Source organism: Hippichthys cyanospilos, chromosome 10 (assembly GCF_059441005.1).
Source record: "Hippichthys cyanospilos isolate Australia breed blue-spotted pipefish chromosome 10, RoL_Hcya_1.0, whole genome shotgun sequence".
Lineage (NCBI taxonomy): Eukaryota > Metazoa > Chordata > Actinopteri > Syngnathiformes > Syngnathidae > Hippichthys > Hippichthys cyanospilos.
In genome coordinates, this window is record NC_142378.1 from 7780696 (window position 1) to 7802068 (window position 21373).

Here is a 21373-nt window from a genome sequence, read left to right on the forward strand (position 1 = left end):
TCGCTGTATTTCAGCAGACTATTTCATCAGAAAAAGTTAATAGTTAAATCAACAATTCAAGCACTTTTCTAATGCTTCATCATTTCCAAGCAGTCATGGGAAGCTTGTTTACACTATTTGTATGTAATTAAAGATCGCCAGTGATCACCTCTTCTGGGCCAAAGTGCTCACAATTTGCATAGAAATGATGTCAACATAGGTTAAATGATACCATTGACACGCAATTAGCAGAATTATCAAGAGGGCAACTAATTACATTCCCATGACTGTGCCAACACACTGATCGCTGCTTAATTATCGGCGTAATGAAGTCTTTAGTTGTCACTTAATGTAAATGACATAAACCAAGCGAGTCATGAGTCTAAATTCTCCCTGGCAAGCGTGTTTTCAAAGATAATTTTCGGAACATTTAAGTGTCTAACAATGAAAGTTATCTGGAATGTTAAATATATACAAGGGATGAGACAATTTAGCATAAAAAAATAGATCTTGCTCTTTGCAGGGATGAGAACTTGAGGGGTTTTAATCTTGCGAGATCTCCTAGTACGAGATCTGGGCCCACCCTCCATGCCTATGGTATCCATTAAAAACACATGGGCAGAATGAGTAAAACAACAAAATAAGGTTTATTTCATTGACTAAGCATCGTCAACATCACCTGAGGACAAATGACAAAATGAGTCCACAACTCGTCAGAACTTCAAGAGTATGGAAACAGACTCCAGCCAACATCACAGCATTATTTGGATACAAAAACAAGTTGGTCTCGGGAGCCTTGTGGATGGTGGTCTTCTCGCTCCAGAGTCTTCTCTTTCATTCCAATTCATTACAATTACTAAGTCATCCCCATCTTCCTCCCCGTGTCTCCATTAGCTCAGTCTGGCAATTTACAGTTGATCTTGCTTCATCTAAGACTGAATGTTGGCGAAAGCGGGTAGAAGAGCACTAGAGCAGTAATGGAATGAAATGTCACTCAGTCGTGGCCTTTGTCCCAATGATGGTGAGCAGACAGAGCCCGGATGTGTTAGGCAGGTGCCATTAGGAGCTGAGAAGTTGCCTTTGTGACTGGGGGTGAGTGTGTATGTGTGTGTGTATGCATACGTGCGGCGCTCTGCTGTGTCTCGCATGTTCAGCTGTCACATTTTCTTAAGGTGAACCCTTTTTCCCGTCCCCACTTTCCTCTAGTCCACATCAGGGCTTCTTCACTTTCTTCACTGATGAAGAGCTGGAGGCTGATTCTCTCCGCTTTCGCTGGAATGTGATAAATGTTACAATCTCATCAAGGCCAACTCAGAGGTAACTCCACTCAGTGTCCACATGTACAATTCCATTTTACTCGAACTGCCGTTGCTAGCATTGCGCCTTTTGCTGAAAGGGCATTCTTCAGGCTTCTGAGAGACTAAATCAGACTTGCCAAGTCATGTGAGCAAAAAAAATGTTGGCAAAAGCATTTTTTCCATATTTTATATAGATATACACACACATACACACACACACACACACACACACACATTTTTCCATTTTAACTTCTTGTACACTGGGGACTTGAACTCAGGGAAAATGTTTTGTTTTTGCCATGTGAAGTGTAATTGCATTAAAATAAGGATTTTTTTCTCAAGCGCTTTGAGCATGTTTTTTTTCACTTTTAGACTAACATGTAACCTGTATAAAAAAAGTAAACAGTTGGTGAAAGTCGATTTATATTGCATTTTTCTTTTGTTGATGCTAAAAAGGATACAGTTTTGAGTATACTTATAGATAAAAATAATTGTATTTATAGTTGCCGCGGCGAGTGAGGGGGTGTTGCAAATTATAATAAAGATGCACTGCCCTAAGAGATTGTATATTTATGAGCACAGCTGCAGAATATGTCATTGATTTAGAATACATTTTAAAAAATGACCACAATCAGAGACTGCATGAGCACATACAAAATATTAATAGGTCTTAGGGTAAGTTTGGCCATTAGAAGTTCAGTGATTAATGTTTACTTATTTATTAATGTTAACTATTACTGTCAGACAGCAAACTCACCGAGTTGGGGGTGAGCGGAGCTCCCACCACGTCGATGATCTGCTCCTTGGCCTCAAGCTTGATGTCATCAGTGGCGGGCCACGCTTGGGCTTCCCCCATCGGGGTGGAAGCAGTTGTGCTGTTGGCGCCAGCCGGTTCGACGCCTTGCGGCGCGGACGTCGCCGTGCTCCCGCACGCTCCTCCGTTTCCGACCTTCAGTAGCGCTTCGTAGCGGTGACGCAACATCTGTTGCTCGTATTCACAATTGCTGTGCGCTTGCTTCAGCTCATACAGGAGTACCAGGTCGCTTCGCAGCTCGTTGAAAATCTGCACAATTTCTTCTGTCGGCATTGGGTTGAGATCTGCGGTACAAAAATAACAGTGAAAACAATGTCATTGTGTATTTAATTTAATGATGCAGTTGAAATAAATTGCAACTTTTTTTTTAGTAATTGATTTTTATATTTGTCCTCGATTAACTCCAAAAAAATTATCATTTGAATTACACTCCCTTTATTTGAAAACAGGACATAATTTTGAATTGACACTGCAGAAAATTCCAAAAAGTTAATTATGATTGTAGTTTGTTAATACGTCAGAAAATACACTGAAAAAACGTGCTGCATTGAATTTACTCAATCCAGACATTTTTTTTTTTTTTTTTGGATCACAATGACTTCATTATGCTGCCTAACATCAAATTCTTGATTACTTTGATAATACATTTGAATAATTGTTGATATTCTACAATATCAATATATCAATTAAAATAGAGGAAATCATCATTAATCATGATTAATCCATAAAACTGTTTAAAAATTCTGAATGTAAATGTAAAACAGTTTGTTTTACTATTTATAACAGTAAGTCAATTAACTAATTATTTCGTGAGATAAATGACTAAAGAGAAAAGAAGAAATATGTTTTAATTGGCCAAAAAGCTCAGATAAACCGAGCTTATATTGTGTATGTATTTATTCACAATAAAAGAGAAACTTTTACTTCCAAGTGGTGTCTGTTCATGGCAAGTTTGACCACTCACCCACTCCTTGATCTACCAGAATCTGCTCAATTGCCTTGATCTTCTTTTGGCCCACTGAGCCTGGCAGTTTCATCTTAAATCACACACAAAAAACACACAGCTTGAGAGAGACACGCACGCACTCACAGATGTGATTTAAGGTAGGCAAGCGAGATGATCGTAACAAATCGGGCTTTTTAATTCGTATGAAATGCACTTCAGCGGGCCAGATCAAAATGTTTTCATTCACTGAACTCTGTCTGACTGATGAGCAAGAGGAACTCAGCTCGGTAGTTGCCTGGGCTAATTCCCGTCTCATAAAAAGCGGCAGGTCCTCATCAGTCTTGAAGACGGATAAAGCCCCAACCATTACTGGCTCTTACAAATACCGGTGCTAATATGTCAGCGGCAGAATTCATGGTCATAGTGCTAATGAGGGATGGTGAGCAAAAGGCAAACATTCTTGCTTGTGTCATGTTAATACTAAATTTTAAAATCAACTGGGTCCACATTGAAATAAATGGAATAGAAACACGTGTCATGAGAGAAATCTCTAAATGAAACAAAGATCACAAAATGTCAATTATGTACTTTTACACTTGTATTAATTTAGTAACTGACTATGACCACGTATGTTTGCGCAACTTAAAGTCGAAAATGACTTGCTATTTTTGACGATGCACTCAATGTTAAATAGTTCAACCAAAAAGCGGAGGTTGTGATTTCCTGAAAATGTTTTTGGCTGTTGCAAGGATTGCACCTGATACCAGCAATATTTTGATAGTGGGTGAAAATATAACTAACAAAATGTGTTGGAGCAGTGACACTCACCCTCTGGCTGCGCAGTGTAACTCCAGAAGATTTGAAATCTGGGAATTTGATGCCAGCTGTTTCTGGAACAGCCTGAGGGGAAATAAGACAAGAAAAAAAAAAGAAACACTTGCTTAGTTCTTAGTCTCCAAATGCAATATAATGATATACTGTGATCTGATTGGAGTAGAAGGAGTACTTGGATTGTAAAGAAAATATTTGACTTGATTACCCCTTGAGGACGCTGCTTGTGCTTGAGTGCTTACCGGTTTTTCTGTTTCTCTCTTTTGTGGAAGTTTCTTTTTGGAAACTCTCTTTTCAGCTCGCCTCAACTCTGTAGTCGTGTCTGCGGCTTTTATGAGTTTTTGCAGATCCTGGGCGTTCTTTTCTCGCTCCTTCTTCCTGGTTTCAATCTTTCTCAGCTCCTGGATCAAATATTCTTCTTCTGCCACCTGTAGGCAAGACAACAGAAGTACAAGTAACATTCAGAGAGCTGCCAACCTTCGAATTACACTGATGAGCACATTATTTCATTTTAACATAATGCTGCTGGAACATCTTTATACAGGTAATAAATTAATATAAAGCAGTTCCTTGTTAGGAAAAAGCAAGATTTCTCACTTGTTCAGGAGTACGGTTGAAAAGCTTGTCCAACTGCTCTTTGCGTCGCCTTTCATGACCGGCATCAAAGATGTAGATCTTGGGCTCTGTCCCTGAAGGCGCACGGACCTTCGTCAGCTTCCCACAAATTCCATAGTAGCGCTCTTTCAGATCTTCTACGGACCGTTTCTGAAATGATGAACAAGGGAGATTTGTTGTAACTGTGAATACAACAAGCAGTTATCATCCTGCTTTCATTCTGTAATTTTTATTGAATAATGATGTTCTGGAAGGAGGGCTAATTACTCTGTACTGTTGGTGATCATAGCGGTCATGCACAACTATGAAGCGCAGGTCAAAGCGTTTGCACAGATCAAACAAGTGATCAGTCTCTGCTTTAGTCCAGCTGTCGTCATGAAGATGCAGCTGGTATTCTTGCTCCGAGTACACAGGTACTTGCACTGTCTTTTCGGGGAATCAGCAGAAAAAATAAATAAAATTCACTTCTTCATATGGGAAACATTTACAGTGTGTCTTCTGGCTCAGGAGATGGAGTGTATTCTTAAATCTTACCTTGTTGAAGCGGGCAAAAGGGTAGTCTTTTCCCTCCTCTGCCACTCGTCGCCAGTGGTGGAAAATGGCACCATCCCTTCGAGCAGGATTACTGAAGGACATCCACTTCCAGGGCCGAACCTTTTTACAGCCAAGTTTGGCTTTGACGGTCCTGTAGCCCTGAGTAGTGTCGCTGGGAAGCAATGGAGGTGCATCCCTAGGGATTGTCCAAAAAAAAAACGAATAAAGTGTGAATGAAATGAAAGTGGAATAAGAGAATTAAGATGTACATGGTTAAAAGGTAATGATTAAGACATTGGTAAGGTATAAATACAGATAAAGATGAAAAGGTTGAGAACCACTCCTATTGAAGAAATAATCAGATCCAATACTGAATGTATTGGATTAATGGTGAATGTAACAAATTCAGCAAATGATAGATGATGCACCCAATGAAGCAACATTAAATCTTAACATAAACACACACGGTCAAGGATTTTTTTTAAGGGAAAAATACATACTTTTTATCAGAGTACAGCAGCGCATAGACCTCTCTGTGCATTCCCTCGGGCCTTTTGAAGGTCAGTGTTTCAGTTGTTTTCTTGGACTTTTTCTAGGATATATTTAAAAAAAAAAAACAGTTAAGTCAAGTACAAGTCACATCCTGTAAATAACTATGACTACTTAGGGAACGCCACTTTATTCATGCAAATTAGTTATTTCTCATATTAATGAAAATCACCCGCTAATTGTAACGAATGTGAAAGTACAGTTCAACTCTTACCTTATCAGAATTGATCAAGTCTTTCTTGCTGATCGGGCCATCGTTATCCCCTCCCGTCAACTCCAAAATGTCCCTCACATCAGCACCGGTAGCCATGATGCTATAATTCTATTACCTGATGCCTCAACCAAACTGTAAACACGACAAAATCGTGCACTTGCGCTTATTTGTTGACGTCTACGGTACTCGTTGCTCCTTGCGGGCTAAAGCTAACGCTATCATTTCTATTGTGTTTCAACAAAATTGCACAAGACCAAGATATACTCAAGGACTGTCTGTTAAAGTAACTTAGATGGAACTAAAACGAAGGTTTGTCGTAAAAATGCGTCAATCTGGTGCGATATTCACTGGTATTGTTCTGGTTAGCCGAAAAACAGTTATTATTTCCGACTAGCTCGCCTGACGTTTTCTTCGTTGGCTAAATTATACGTTAGTGTTCTCAATAAACGGAATGGCGCCACCACGAGGAGTGGAATGTTTTCAGTTTCACCATGTTAACGCCGCGCGATGTAAAAGATTGTTTTAGTGTTCTTCTCAAATCGGAGTGAACCCTTATTTTTATTTTTTATTTTTGTTGAATTTCAAATTATATGGACACGTTTCATTCAATTTTAAGTTGGATGGATGAAAGGATGGATGGATGACTTAAAACCCCTTTTCCCTTGCGAGTTCAAAATTAGTAAACGTGGAATTATATACTGTATTCTGAAAACCACCCTATGCATTTGTGTCTATTGTAATGGACACTTGTTTTGGACACCTGTGTCTTAGTGTGCTCGGTAGCTGACATCCTGGCCTCATGTGTTTGGTTGTGATACAACGGATGTCTTGATGAGACAAAATGGACACAACGGTGGACGCAAATGAATTGGCTGGGGTCTCAGGAAAATGTAAGTACTGTATACTATTGGTGAAACGTTCCTGCACTCTACTGTTCATAACGTGGAAACACAGAAATCACTGTTTAGTCAAGTAGGTGTTGGTAACAGTTGGGAAAATATTCCGGAAACGGATTTAACTTGAACTTCAATTTAACAATCGAATAGGTATCTCGGAGAAACTATTTAAAATTTAAATAAAATATCATTTGATAATATTCACGAATGTTATAACAACATTTGAATTAAAAATGGAGCGAACGTGAAAGGTAATATAATGTAGGGTTATTTTATTTTTGAAAAAAAAAACGGAAGTCAGTATGCTTCTATACATATTTTCCAAATTCTGCATCCTCCCTGGTAAAAAAAAAAAAAAAAAAAGTTCACCGCCATTTTGGTACATCTGACGCACTCTTTCTGCGCGAACTGCAGTCGTCTGAATTATTTTCCACAAACGTTAACCGCAGTAAACTTAAATCGTTGTATCGCCAGCAACAATGTCCAGCGAGCAAGGCGAAAACACTTCCGAGAAGGGAGAGCAACAGTCGCCTCAGCCACAAGGGTAAAGTCCGTTCTTTTACATTTTCTTTGTTAGCTTTAGCTAAGCTAACGAGCTAGCTCGGTGGTCAAACAACCGCATGGTTGTGACGAATTTTAGACATCAAGGCAACATCATGCTAAATTGAATATTGGCGTGGCTCTGAATAATGACATTGTCTCTGTAAATAGCTTTAATATGGGAGCTTATTTTCTGGATATATCGTTTTTCAACGGCTCGCAAGGGGCACGCAGCCATTTTACGCTCGACTGCAAATTGACGCTGCGTTAGCAAATTGCACATTCGTTCAAAGTAACACCCCTAGCGCCAGTTTAGAATTGATTTATTTGCATCTTGCTATCAATTGTATGTAATTGTGTCTTTTTCTTACACGCAGGGAAATGAACGGGAAGGTCAAACATGAGGGCAATTCCAGCCGAAAGGAAAGGCCCCATAAGAGAGGTGGTGGTGGGCGCTTTGAACCCTACGGAAATGTGCACAAGAGATACCGAGTTTTTGTTACCAACATCCCCTATGATGTCAAATGGCAAGCGCTCAAAGACCTAATGAAAGAAAAAGGTAAGGGTTTCGGGGGTTCAGTTAGGCCTTGTGATTCAATTAGAGTGTATTAGTGCATGTGTAAGTTTTTTTTGGACTAGTAGTGCATTTAAAGGGCTTTGGGATTTTTCCGTTGCACATCCCTTTTGGAGAAATTGTGTGGTTTGGACAGAGGGCCCCTACGTACTTTTGTGGTCGGCTAATGATTTGCAGTAGGTTGGAACTGAGGCAGTCGGTCGCCTTGGAGGTCAGATAAATTGACCATTTCTATTTGATTAATTTTGGGGCCAAAATGTCCTGTGGTTTTTGAGAAGTCTGTTTATATATTGATCTAGCACTATTCCCAAGTAATCGTCTATGGCGTGTGCAAAATGAGATGAATTCAACTTCAGTGACTTGCTTGACAGAAATTCTGTCTTGCTCTTACTGGGCGATGTGTAAAACATGAGTTTTCGTGTCTTTTAATTAAGTCTGTCCATTTTTTTTTTTTAAGTGACAAAACTTAAAAAGGGGGCTGGGAAATCCCCTTTTCAGTTTACGCAATTGATTTTTGCACTGACTATTGGTCTACCATTGCGGGTTATCCAAATCCTTGTTTTATCAAAATGTTTTTTTTTTTTAATTTAAAGTAATTCGGGATCTTGGAGCTTGTGAAAAGCACATTCAGAAATGTGTATAGAGGACCCATTTAAAGGGCTAACTAGAATTTGTTATCATTGTGGAGTTAAATTTTATTTTTTTCTTTTAGGTGTGCCCTTGACAAGCCAAATGTTTTCTCAGCAGGTCTCCATGTTGTGCCAAAGACAAGTGTTGGGATTGTTTGGGGTACAGGTCTACAAAATGAAACAACTTCTTACATCACACTGTCCTTGTCTTAAGAGGTGTGGTCCATTTTGTTGAACAAGGCCCGTATCAGGAGTGAAGGAAGGCTGTGCTGAATCTAAATTGTACTCCATAAAACGTTGCAGTTAGAAAATAACTTTCGTTACACTTCTTCTCACCAATACTACTGTAACGGAGATTATAGTCGGTATATTACTAGGATTAGAAAGATTCGTCAGACGAAGGTATTTATTCAGTGACCTGAGGTTTCCGATGTTGTCTCAGTGCACACGGGTCAGCAATGAAGCGAGTCATGGTTCTGAGCAGGGTTTGCATCCGTTCAAAAATATCTTGTCAATCGTCAAGTAGATGATTTATTTCCAACTGGGAAGACTTTTGGCAAAACTTGTATAGCCTTAGTCCTTTGTTTTGGTGGTTTTGGGAGAATCTTTTAAAAGGACAGGATTAAGAAGTACATTTTGGTGAAGAAAAAGTTTGCTTTTTGTAGACCTGTACCATATTGTGCTGCGACAGAGGTGCTGGAGGAAGGCTCGGGACTGCCAGTCTGAGCTCACCGGCCACCTTTCTTGTTTCCACTCTAAACCCCAATTGTTCTCTCGGCTTCTCTCCCTTGGTGTGTGTCGTCTGGGATCTGATTTGTAGTGGGTGAGGTAACGTACGTGGAACACTTAATGGACGCAGAAGGCAAATCAAGGGTAAGTGCAAATATATACAAATACACCATTTTTGAACTATCCTTGACAAACTTGTTTGTCAGCTTTCGTTTCTCTCTTCATTGTTGGGCAATTGTCAGTTTCCGAAACCTGATGGCGTTGATGAGACTGTGACATGTCGGAGACGTGTCCTTTGTGGTGTCGCCTGTGGCCTTGACGTGAGGTCATTTTAGGCTTGATGTTCTCTAAGGACTTCAGCTTTTTCCTAGCTGTGAGATAGTTATATACATATGCAAACGTACCATTTTGGTTGCTGGAATTTCTTTTAATGACCAATAGAAGGTGACGTCGGCAACTGGCGGTCGAAGGTCCTAATGATGGTTGTTTAATCTGAAAAATTGTTTTACACCGAAGAATGTCTTTCCTGGAATTGTAACCTCCAATATCTCTATAGAGGAATCCTGCTTCATTGTGGATTTCCTCATGAATTTTGGAGAGAAAAAATAAGCATGTGACTGCTTTGTGTCATTGATGAAAGATTTTGTTAAATAATTGAATAGTTGTGGCACCTGTTGTGGCCAAGGATTTAGGTGTGGTATTAAATGCTTTGATTGTGCATGAGCTTCATGTTATGTTTAAAAAAAAATCTTGTAAAATCTAGTTAAGTATATTTTTTCTAACTTGATTTTTTTTTTTCGTTCTGGGTTGTTTTGTGGTCTTCAATCAACAAAGGGTTGTGCGTAAGTATCTTTTACTTTTATTATGTGACAGTCCATTGTAATCTCAGTAATTGTATGACATTGCTGTAAAACCTTTTCTGGTTTGCTAGTGTGGTTGAGTTTAGGAATGAGGAACTCATGAAGAAGGCAGTGGAGAGAGTCAACAAGCACAACCTAAATGGCCGTCCCCTGAAAGTGAGAGAGGTATGCCGCAACAACAATTATCCCCCCATCCCACCCCGCGATTCGAATGGTCACTGATGAGTGTTTTTGTCTAGGATCCTGATGGTATAATTGCTCAGAGGGAAATGAGCAAGGGACATGGACCCCATGGTGGCATGGGTGCAATGGATCGCATGAACATGGATAGAATGGGCCCTGGACCAAATGGCCCTATGATGAACATCCCTCCCAGCCTGTTGAACAACCCCAATATTCCCATGGAGATCATTCATGGCCTGCAAGCGGGAAGAATTGGCAACACGGTCTTTGTTGCAAATGTGAGACTTAATTATATGATGATGAAAACTTAGGGAGGCAATGAAAATTTAGTCATTGCATTTTTGGGGTGCTGAAAATGGCCCCAAATTGGTTTTTCAGGAACCCTCCAAAAGACTTTTGTCACTGAAAGAACATGATCAAAACAGGATGCTGCGACACAGAAAGAGAGCGTTAACTGATATGCTGCCAGACCAGTCAAAATTGGTCTTTGACATCTATAACTGACAATGGCAATCCTCAATTCAAACAAGATCTGATTTATTTTTGTTTCGGCCAACAATTTTTATTTTGATCCCTCCCTGGCAAAAATTATAGAATGTATTTGGAATGCATATTGTTTCACTGATGTCTTTTTTTTTTTTTGTTTGATCTATTTCATCAGCTTGACTACAAAGTGGGCTGGAAGAAGTTGAAAGAAGTGTTCTGCATGGCAGGCAATGTGTTAAGGACTGACATTCTTGAGGACAAGGATGGAAAGAGCAGAGGGATGGGCACTGTCACGTTTGACTTGCCCATTGAAGCAGTGCAAGCTGTCTGTATCCTGACAAAATGGCTCATCATGTAGTCAGAATGGAAATATATATATTTTTTTTTTCCATAATTGACTCTCAAGTGCTTCTAGTCTTCTTGTCATGTTCTTTCCTTAATGATTTTGCAGCCATGTTGAATGGACAGTTGCTGTTCAACCGAATCATGCATGTCAAACTGGTATGCTCCCAAAATTCCCTACATACAGTTTAACTGCTTTTATGATTTCCTACTGTTAGTTGTTTGTGTATTTTTCAGGATGAGAAATCTATGCCACCTGCACCTCCTGACAGAGGTGCACCCCTTCCCCGTAAGCAAAACTTTTTTTTTTTTTTTTTAATACAACAGTAATATTCGTACAGATTTCTGTTATACTTCTTACACAAACATGAATCAAATCTGCCCCCCCTCTTCTATCCAGGTGGCCTGAGTGGAGTTGGTTTGGGTTTGGGACCCGGGGGTCAGCCTATTGATGCTACCCAACTTAACAGAGGCGGTGGCGGAATGGGCAACATGGGCATTGGAGGTTAATATTTCCATGTTGTTACTTTAAAAAGAATGAGAATCCATTTGGTTGCTCATTGTTCTCCTGTCTTCTCTCTTAGGAATGGACGGAATGGGCTTTGGCAACATGGGGAACCGAATGGGAGGTATGTTCAAGATCCAAGGCTTTCCTTCTGGGATTTTTTTTTTTGGGGGGGGGGGGGGGTTGCAAGTTTTCCAATACTTAAGTGCTATCGTTTTGTGGTCTGAGATTTAGGAATGGACAATTTTGGAGGAATGAACAATATGGATCGCTTTGGTTCTTCTGGGATGGGCAGAATGAACGGTAAATATTTGACCTATAGAAAGCTCAGGTGTATGGCCTCCTTGATATCCATTTGTTGCATCTGTTGCCTTATCAGAAATGGACCGAGGTATCGGTGGTGGATTTGACCGGGACTTTGGCCGAAATGAAATGGGAATGTCTCGCAATAGTTTTGGAGATTCCTTTGATAGAGGTATGGGCTAATGTTTCTGGAATGACTTTGACGTACCAAAGCTTGTATGTGGTTTAAATACTGAGCTTGGACTTTTCTCCCTTTCACAGGAAATTCCATGGGTATGGATCGCATGAATTCTGGAATGGATCGCCTTGGAACAAACATGGATCGCATTGGAGGGATGGATCGAATGGGCATGGACAGGATGGACCGCGTGTCCGACCTGGACAGGATGGGCTCGGGTTTTGACCGACTGGGTTCCGGGATGGATCGGCTGGGGCCTAATATGGACAGGCTCGGCGGTAACCTCGATCGTATGGGCTCTAATCTGGATCGCCTCGGCCCAACTGGTTTCGACCGCCTGGGCCCTTCAAATATGGATCGCATGAGTTCCAGTCTCGATTTTGGCTCCCCGATGGGCATGGATCGCATGGGCAACACTGGGCTTGATAGAATGTCCAGCAACTTTGACCACATGGGCTCTACTGGAGGTCTTGACCGCTTTCAGTCTGGCGGCCTTGATCGCATGAGCTCTGGAATGGATCGGATGGGATCTGGTGGTGGCGGCGCCGGCGGCAATCAGTTTGATCGTTCTACTGATTTGGATCGTGGTTTTGGTGGAAATTCCTTCGGAGGTGCTGGAGCAGGAGGCCCTGGGAGTGGAGGAGCCAATCCCAGAAAGGGTAGCCAGATCTTCGTCCGTAATGTATGTTTTTCATCTTTTGCACATTTATCACAATCACTGCGACTTGATTATGTGGTGTGATTAACCCTTACTCTTATTCCAACTTTTTTTTTTTTTTTTTAGCTGCCATTTGATTTCACATGGAAGATGCTGAAGGATACCTTCAATACTTGTGGTAACATTGATAATGATTGTCAAATGTGCTACCACAGCATTGCTTGTAAACCACTATATTCACTATATGCATTTTCATTTTTCTACGCATTTCTTTGCAGGCATGGTGCAGTTTGCTGATATCAGGATGGAGAATGGCAAGTCCAAGGGCTGCGGTGTGGTTCGCTTTGACAACCCTGAGACTGCAGAACGTGCCTGTCGCACCATGAATGGCTATCGTCTAAATGGAAGAGAAATCGACGTTAGAATTGATAGGAACGCATAGATTGCCCTTGTTAGCAGTTGTCATTAAGCATCTGATGTTTAGTATACCGTTGGCATATTTGCATTTGTCAATTAGGTGTTATTATTACACCAGGTACTCTTCATATTCCCTTAGTTTGATATGTGTTACTGTCAAAACTGTTTTAGTATACTGTTTTTAGTTAGCAATATGTTTTTAGTTTGTAAAAGCTGTTTTTTTTTCCTGCTATGTTTCAGCTGACCACTTTGTAATTCAAGGTGTTTTGATAAAGTTCAACCATTAATCATGACTTTTTGAATTTCACATCCATACATTATACTTCTAAATGTTTTTCTCACTGAGCTTGTGTGACCCTTCTGACGATAAGTGGCATGAAAGATGCATGTCAATTTTCAGTCAAGCGTAGTTGATTTTGTATTTGCTATAGCTTGCACCCTTATGAGTAGCGAACAAGCGGCTTTTTTTTTTTTTTTTTTTTTTTTAACAGGCTATTGCAATTGAAATGACACTGAGTACTAAACGCAACAAAAGTTTTTCAATTAGCCATATTTTCATGACAAATGGTAGCTAGAATGACATGGAAAATGAGGTCAGCGGTGATCCGGAGAGTAGCTGAAAGTATTACACCTTTTGTACATAATTGAAAGGGGTATGACTTACATAAGCGTGAAATTTAATAAACACTATATACATATGTTTTTCCATAATATTAAAGGATCCTCCTGGGGTTACAGTAGAAATCTTAACAAAAATAAATATTCAATTTTTGGAGTCAAAAATCATTAACTCGAAAGGTGGCACGTGACAAATGGATCGCCAGTCGACTATGGGGGAGAATCTGGCCTTTTACGATAATGAAATTGAATAAGCTAGTGAGCATAAAATTTGTTCTTTGAACGTATATTTTCCCGAGACAATTCAACGATTGTTTTTAAAGGATTTTTGTTTTGTTTTTCTTAATTTAAAATCTCATGTACCCCCTGAAGTTCCTTCAAGTGCCCCCAGGCGTACTAATACCCTCATTTGAGAACCGCTTATTCAAACGGTGCACATGCCGCGTTAAACGCCACTTTTAGCGGTAGAAGCAATCACAGGCAGCTACGGGCAACGAGTTTAGAAAATTGCATTTGGAAATGTGAGGGGAAACGACGGAGAACTGTTACGTAATCGAGAGGTAGCAGGCAAACTCCACGCCGGACAGCCGGTACTCATTTGAACTCTCACCCCTTAAACACCCGCCCCAACTGCAAGTTAGCCAATGAAAAACGAAGATCCTCCCCCAGGTTTCATCAGGTCGACTCAAACCGGAAGAAGGTCAATAGTCACTAGATTCAAGATGGCGACCCCCTTGTGTCAGTGTTATCAGGTGAGGTTTGTGTAGTTTGGCGTTCTACGAACTTGCGAAAACATGTATAGATATAAAGTAAATAGATCGAGTGCAACTCTTAGCAGGTTTAACTGTAGTTTGTCTTATTTTTCCTTCGAGCAGTCGATCTGTGGAGTTTAGATGAATGTCAATTCGTTTCGCTACATTTTGGTCATTGTTTAATGGAATCTAAATACGCAAAGTATTCCAAACAAATTTCACTTTCCGAAATATCATTTGTTTTGCATTTCAACCTCATTACAAAATGTATAATCTTGTCTTATACACGGTTAACATACATATGAACGATGATATTTTTCCTCAGTATAAGTTTACTGCTAATACTGTATATCTGCAATCAGGTATGTTTAAAAAACTACTCTTTGGCATTCCCATCATCTTTGTTGCTGCTGCACAACAGAGCAAATGTCTTCAGAATACAACGTATTCTTCCAAGCTCTTCTCAGGTAGGAATATTGACGTCATGTGCAACCTCAATCTTTGTATCTGACATTTTCATCATTTTATTTGGAGCTCCAACAAAATTGTCATTCTCGTGTCTTCTATCTATTTTCTTCTTTTGCTATGTTGATACTATATTTTCCCAAAATACTACAAAAGTTCCTCATTCCTCCCTTCTACAGGCAAGATATTTGTCAGGAGAGAGAGGCGGAGGAAGAAAAGGTTTCCTTGGTGAATTCCTTGACAACTTGAAGCAGGAAATGAGCAAAAATAAGGAAATGAAAGAAAACATCAAAAAGTTCCGCGAAGAGGCAAAAAAACTCGAGGAGTCAGACGCATTGAGGCAAGCGCGAAGGAAATATGTTAGTATCTGACCACGTATATTGCCTTTGTGTCCATCTATGCAATTCATATGGTTGATTTGGTAAAACATTGGCATTTTTCTAGAAAACAATCGAGTCTGAAACAGTCAAGACATCTGAGGTTTTAAAAAAGAAGTTGGAGACACTCTCAGATACAGTCAAGGAGGTAAATACAAAAGGCTTCTTACCATTCATGAGCTTACGTTTCATATACAGCCCACGTTGACTGATCCATTTGTGTGAATAGGGCTTGGGGGAAGTCTCTCGTACAGAAATCGGAAAGAAGATTAAGGAGGGAATGGAGGAAGCAGCCAAAACGGCAAAGACATCAGCAGAAAGCGTCTCAAAGAGTGGAGAGATGTTAGGAAAGACTGGTGCATTCAAAGCGATATCACAGGTTTGGATCTGGTGCACACAATAATATTACCTGAATTTAATTTCACAAGATTTAATGTATATGTTTTTTAGGGTATGGAGAGCGTCAAGAAAGAGATAGGTGATCTTGGTCACACCGGTCCCTATCGGCCTCCTCCTCGATTGAGAAAGAGGAGTGAATTCTCCTCGAAGGGGTCTTCAGACGACAGCAAGGTCTTTGAAGCCAACGAGTACGTGAGTGGCCACCTGCTTAGCTCTCATGCTTGAGAAGGCCACGCCACAGTCATGTTCTCCTCTCATGGAATGTGTTTAATTGAACACATTGGCAAAGTTCTTTTGTGCACGTTCTTTAGGGAAGCCATGGGTGTGGTGCTCCACAAGGATTCCAAATGGTACCAGCAGTGGAAGGACTTTAAAGACAATAACGTGGTCTTCAATAGTAAGGAAAAAAAATCCTTAATTCAATTCTGTCAAGTTGCACAGCTGTTTTGGTGATCTTAAAGAACCAGAGCAAGATAAATAACTTTAGAACTATTTTCATTGTTGTAAATGATGTACCTGTAGTGCAATACAATGCAAAAAAAAAAAAAAGAAATATTTCTAGTAGGACACCTGGTATTGCCCATTTAAAACCTTTCTTTTTTCTCAAAGTCTTTGGCTCGTCACCTGTCTCTTGATTGGGCCTTTTCCCTTTACCAAAAATGTCTCCTTACCTAAAACGCCGGTATCGGGTCACAGACCTCTGTTCTAGCTAGTAGATGTTAAAATAACTGAGAAAATATAAATACACAGCCACATTCTCCATCATTTAGCCACATTCCCTGTGATATATTCTTATTGCGCAGAATGTGGCTATGCTCAGAAATAACCACTCACACTGAAGGTCCTGTCTGAACCAGCACTTACCCGATACTATTGAAGTGCCACTGATGAATCCCAAATGAAGTTCAAACGTTATAGTATACTTTTCTCGGCATATCTTGCTTCATAGCAGAAGCCTGAATGGTAGTAAAGGCACACTGTTCATATTCCCATTTCTAACTAAAGATGCAATAATAAACTGGCAACTAATCAGTTATAAAATGAATAGATGATTTAGATAATAAGTATATAGTTAGCCTTTGCTATTTTAATTTAAAATTGTCTCTGCTTGAAAAGCTTGAAATCCTCCTTAAAAACAGACTGATGATGTTTTTTGCTTTTAACTCTAGAAAACAATGATGAACATTTTCATCCGTTTTTTTGACATGTTACCAACCAAACCACTAACGGAATCATAATTAAATCAATTTGAAGTAATTATATGATTTTGAATGCCGGCATAAAAGTTTATAAACTATAAAGAAAACCAGATTAATCAATCGACAGAATAATTGACAAATTCATCGATTAGCAAAATAATCATTAGTTGCATCCCTAATTCTAGATAAAGGGAAAATAACCCGTTTTAAAAATGAGATCCCTCTCATCTTTTATACTGTAAGATCCTTGAATATTATGGCTAGCGGTATATGATGACCAAACATGCCGGTAACGTCTTGAACAAATGAATGTTTATAAGGGTTAATTGAAGGTACTTTAAATGTTGGCAGCTCTGTTTATTTTACACACCCTTTGAAAATGTTAAAGAGCGATCCAAATGTGGAAATAATTATCCTTTGTTGTTTTTTTAATACATGAGGTGAAGTCACATTATGATTCTGTCTTACAAGATGACCCTACGGAAAATCTTTTTTTTTTCTTTTCATAATGTTAGCTTATTAATACATTTGTAATTATGCACTCACCTTTTTCACCAAATTTCATTCCCAGGGTTCTTTGAAATGAAGATGAAGTACGATGAGAGTGACAACGCTTTCATCAGAGCATCACGGGCCGTCACTGACAAAATGACCGACCTCATAGGTGTGTCACCATTTAGTCCGCGCATTTTATTTAAGCTGACAAAGGAAAATTAGTACAGTACAGTAGAACTGCTAAATCAGCTGCATCAAACCTTCAAGATGCTCTGAGAGAAAAATCCTTGCCATAGCCATTAACTACTGGGACCTCGTTTTTTTTCATTGGTGCACTCTGACCTTGTAATTTAACATTATATTTACATTACCATAATGCATAATTACATAGTTTGTAGATTTAGTAGAATACAAGTCACAATATCAAGTATTGTATCGGGCAAATACCTGGTCATATTTCAAGGTATCGTTACTCGCAATGGCAGATGATACTAGTGTCAGATTTTCTATTGGAGTATGTTTAAAATCATGAACTAGAAATGATAAGTTAGAAAAACAGAAAATGCTATTTCATGTCATTTAAAGGAACTGCCATCTTGGAAGCAGTAGCTCTTTCTTTAAAATGCTTTGACATTGGCTTTGGGGCCGGGATTTGTGTATTAAAACGACAAGTGGTATTTATCAGTGACTACTGATAAACTTGTTTTGGTCTGAAAAAGGTGCTATGGAACATCCCTATTAAATAATGTAAATATGCATCTTTAATTATTTATCATAATCACCAGTTTAGCTAATCTGCGATTATTTGTTGCTAAATACTGTGTCACCTTTAGGTGGCCTCTTCTCCAAGACGGAAATGTCAGAGGTACTGACGGAAATTCTGAAGGCGGACCCGTCATTTGACAAAGATTCTTTCCTCAAGCAGTGTGAACATGACATCATCCCTAATATTTTGGAGGTATGCAGAAAACACAGTGCTTTTTGTGGTGTACAAAAGTATTTCCTAAGTATGGAAATTTGGGCTAGCCCTAATGAAATGGTTCCCGATTACTTGAGATGTAAACATGGCCCAAAATCAATTCAGTGAAGTTATTTCTTATTCTTTATCCTTGCAGGCAATGATCAGAGGGGAGCTGGAGGTGTTAAAAGACTGGTGTTATGAAGCGGTAAAAACTTGAGCTCACGCCTGTGATGAATAATAAGATGTGCCTTTGATTCTATTTATTTCATAATGTGCAGACATACAGTCAGCTAGCCCACCCGATTCAACAAGCCAAGGCCATGGGGTTTCAGTTCCATTCAAAAATCCTGGACATCGACAGCATTGATGTAAGTTACTGCCACATAATTCTACTTTTGCCAAAAGTGGATGAAAAACAGCAGCTTGCCTCTTCTGCTTAGAGAAGCCATCCTCAGCGGCTTCCCCCCAAATCTCTGACAGATGGTCATCACCGCTGGCGCCATGCTAAATTTGTGCGGAAAAAAAGACCAAAGTAAATCTCGTGAGACAGCCCTGGATTTTATCATCTCACCATCTTTTTATTACTGATCAACTTAGTAATGTGAAATGACACAAGATTCAGTTGTTGCAAATACTTTACCCATTGGAGAAGCACTTCTCAAATGGGAATATGTGAATCAGTTTCAGCGAGTATGTGAGATTTTAACAGTTTGTGTAAGAATCGGCAAATCTGCTTTTATATTTTGTAATGCAGTTACACGAGCAGTCCAATTTGTTTTCAAATCAAGAGCAAATGAATTAGAACATGAAGTAGCTTATTCTAAATTGTGCTATAGTGACTCATTTGCAAAACCTTACGTTTTTATTTCGTTTTCTACGTATGTGCGTTGTCATTTGTGACGCAAATGTTGGAGAGGCATTAAACACTGACATTTTGTAATGTGTGTGTCTGCGCTCTTCTCCAGCTGGCCATGGGAAAAATGATGGACCAGGGTCCGGTCTTGATCATCACCTTCCAAGCTCAGTTAGTGATGGTAATACGAAATACCAAGGGAGAAGTGGTAGAAGGTGACCCTGTAAGTGACATACAAAAAAAACACAATCATACATAAACTGTATTATAAACAATCGCATTTTAAGGTTCAAAGAATACATCAGGTTTTAAATGCACGATTTCACAACGCTAATTTTGATTTTGACATGAATATTATATCGAAAAATCCATGACCCAGACACAGGACAAAATGTAGCCGCTTTTGACGCTTTTGGTTGCGGTAATTTATATCCACGGCCCTCAACTACTACGACTTCATTGGCTGTAAATCAGCCTAATTGTCTATTCTAGTGGCTCAGGGACATGTGGTGATGTTATGGAGGTCAAGGCATTTCTTTCAAGAAAAAAAAACAAGTTCCTCTCACAATTCATCACAATGGAGACATTTACAATCTATACACCGGTCTACCGTAATACTGTTGCATCACATTTGTGAAGAGCGATGAGTCATGTCGTTTTCTCTCTCTCTCTCGCAAGGATAAAGTTCTGAGGATGATGTATGTGTGGGCCCTCTGTCGAGACCAAGAGGAGCTCAATCCGCACGCTGCCTGGAGACTACTTGACATATCTGCCTCAAGCACCGAACAGATCCTTTAAGGCTCTCCGATACCGCACGGAAGCAACTCTCGCTCACCCGGAGGAGAGAACATCCTCAAACTGAACACTGTATAATCAGGTGGGGAGGAAAAGAGTCATCACGCTGCAGGAAATGTTCCGCTTCACAATGGTGGCTTTTTTTATGTGTCCCACAAGGGGGCGGTAGAGTACCAACACCGCCAAAGCACGCGTGCATATGACACAAGTCTGTAGGTTGCGGGACTTTTTTTTTTTGTTTGTTTTTAAAACCCCCATTCTTCAGGCCCGTATTACCCCCCCCCCCCCCCCCCCCCAAAAAAAAAAAAGCATAGATGTCCCCCGAATCATGTTTTCCACATCTGTTATTTCCCATTATGTCAGGGCATCTACAGCTCAATGGTTTGCGTGATAATCATCCACAGTAATTGTCAAGCTCTAAAAAAGTCTATATTTATTATGAAAATTGAAGATAAGTCCAGTTTTCTCACCCAACACTAGAAGACATTTTGGGAAATAAATGTCACGTTGATACGAATCAAATATACAGCCCCAAGCATTTTTTATGGTTCCCTTCCCGGGTGATAACAATGTCTGCATACAAGCCATTGTTTTTTTTAGATTAAATTTCAGTCTAAATTGTGATAAGTGATGTTTTTCTTTCTTCGGAACTAAATGCTGAGTTGCAGTGTGAAGTCAACAGAAAGACACCAACCATTCATATTGATAATTGTTAGCTGGGAGGAAATGATGTCAACATTTTTTAATGATTTGGTTTGGAATGAGATTTGTATTAGGATTAGCTTGACTTCAGAGTGTCTCTCCACAGTTGTTGGGTGGTACTAGAAGTCCTAATGATGCGTGCTACTCTGAGCTTACATTAAGTTCAAGTGGCGGTAGAGGCTTAATTTTTTGTTGTTAGATGTATGTTAGCGCTGCAAAAACTCTAAAGACGATCAAAGTCATACAAGGTGAGTTTCAGGGCCAGTGTTGCAATAGTTACTGTATCTTGAAAATGTAATGCTTCATTGAGAACTATTATATTAAAACATCGGTCATCAACCTCTTCATTCTGACAACTTAGTGTACAAAATATACATTTTGGGATTTTTCAAAATCGATGCCCTTAAAACCTCAACATCATTTTGCTTTTCCGGTAATGGGAGAATGTTAAAATCTGTGTTTTCCAAAGTATAGATGAGTGACAAATGGAGGATTAATGAGAGCGTGCCCGTGTAGCCAATTTCAGCATCGTCAAGCTGATGAGTTAACACGTGAGCAAAGCTATTTTCTATGTCAAAACAAGCTCACGTTAGAAGTTTAAAACGATGGCTGCCGCTAAACAAAGATTGAGGAAACGAGCAAGCGGACTGTACGAATCAAGAGAAAAAAGGACAAAA

At 39.6% G+C, this 21373-nt stretch overlaps 3 protein-coding genes across 4 annotated transcripts; 2 read left to right on the forward strand and 1 right to left on the reverse strand.

Annotated features, from left to right (window-relative positions):
• Window positions 1–603: 603 nt before the first annotated feature.
• On the reverse strand, window positions 604–6183 carry dmap1 (DNA methyltransferase 1 associated protein 1). Its single transcript, XM_088424774.1, has 10 exons — window positions 5781–6183; window positions 5518–5609; window positions 5018–5213; window positions 4751–4909; window positions 4466–4633; window positions 4111–4296; window positions 3866–3937; window positions 3056–3128; window positions 2035–2375; window positions 604–1251 (listed from the first exon to the last, which is right to left on the reverse strand). The coding sequence occupies exons 1-10, from the start codon at window positions 5874–5876 to the stop codon at window positions 1192–1194; spliced, it is 1443 nt and encodes a 480-aa protein (XP_088280900.1). The 5' UTR covers window positions 5877–6183; the 3' UTR covers window positions 604–1191.
• An 863-nt stretch (window positions 6184–7046) lies between these two features.
• hnrnpm (heterogeneous nuclear ribonucleoprotein M) lies at window positions 7047–13373 on the forward strand. 2 transcript variants are annotated; one of them, XM_088426139.1, is made up of 16 exons: window positions 7047–7220; window positions 7594–7775; window positions 9240–9292; window positions 9983–9990; window positions 10080–10173; window positions 10248–10469; window positions 10853–11006; window positions 11129–11178; window positions 11257–11308; window positions 11420–11524; window positions 11604–11648; window positions 11753–11827; window positions 11904–11999; window positions 12089–12687; window positions 12790–12841; window positions 12942–13373. In XM_088426139.1, the coding sequence occupies exons 1-16, from the start codon at window positions 7156–7158 to the stop codon at window positions 13103–13105; spliced, it is 2016 nt and encodes a 671-aa protein (XP_088282265.1). In that variant the 5' UTR covers window positions 7047–7155; the 3' UTR covers window positions 13106–13373. The 2 variants fall into 2 exon arrangements, with proteins under 2 accessions (XP_088282265.1, XP_088282264.1); XM_088426138.1 differs by lacking the exons at window positions 7047–7220; window positions 7594–7775; window positions 9240–9292 and having other exon boundaries at window positions 9429–9990.
• A 1022-nt stretch (window positions 13374–14395) lies between these two features.
• On the forward strand, window positions 14396–21043 carry timm44 (translocase of inner mitochondrial membrane 44 homolog (yeast)). Its single transcript, XM_088425789.1, has 13 exons — window positions 14396–14450; window positions 14813–14917; window positions 15095–15274; window positions 15360–15440; window positions 15522–15671; window positions 15743–15879; window positions 16003–16088; window positions 17462–17554; window positions 18219–18343; window positions 18501–18551; window positions 18625–18714; window positions 19312–19422; window positions 19878–21043. The coding sequence occupies exons 1-13, from the start codon at window positions 14421–14423 to the stop codon at window positions 19995–19997; spliced, it is 1359 nt and encodes a 452-aa protein (XP_088281915.1). The 5' UTR covers window positions 14396–14420; the 3' UTR covers window positions 19998–21043.
• Window positions 21044–21373: the final 330 nt, after the last annotated feature.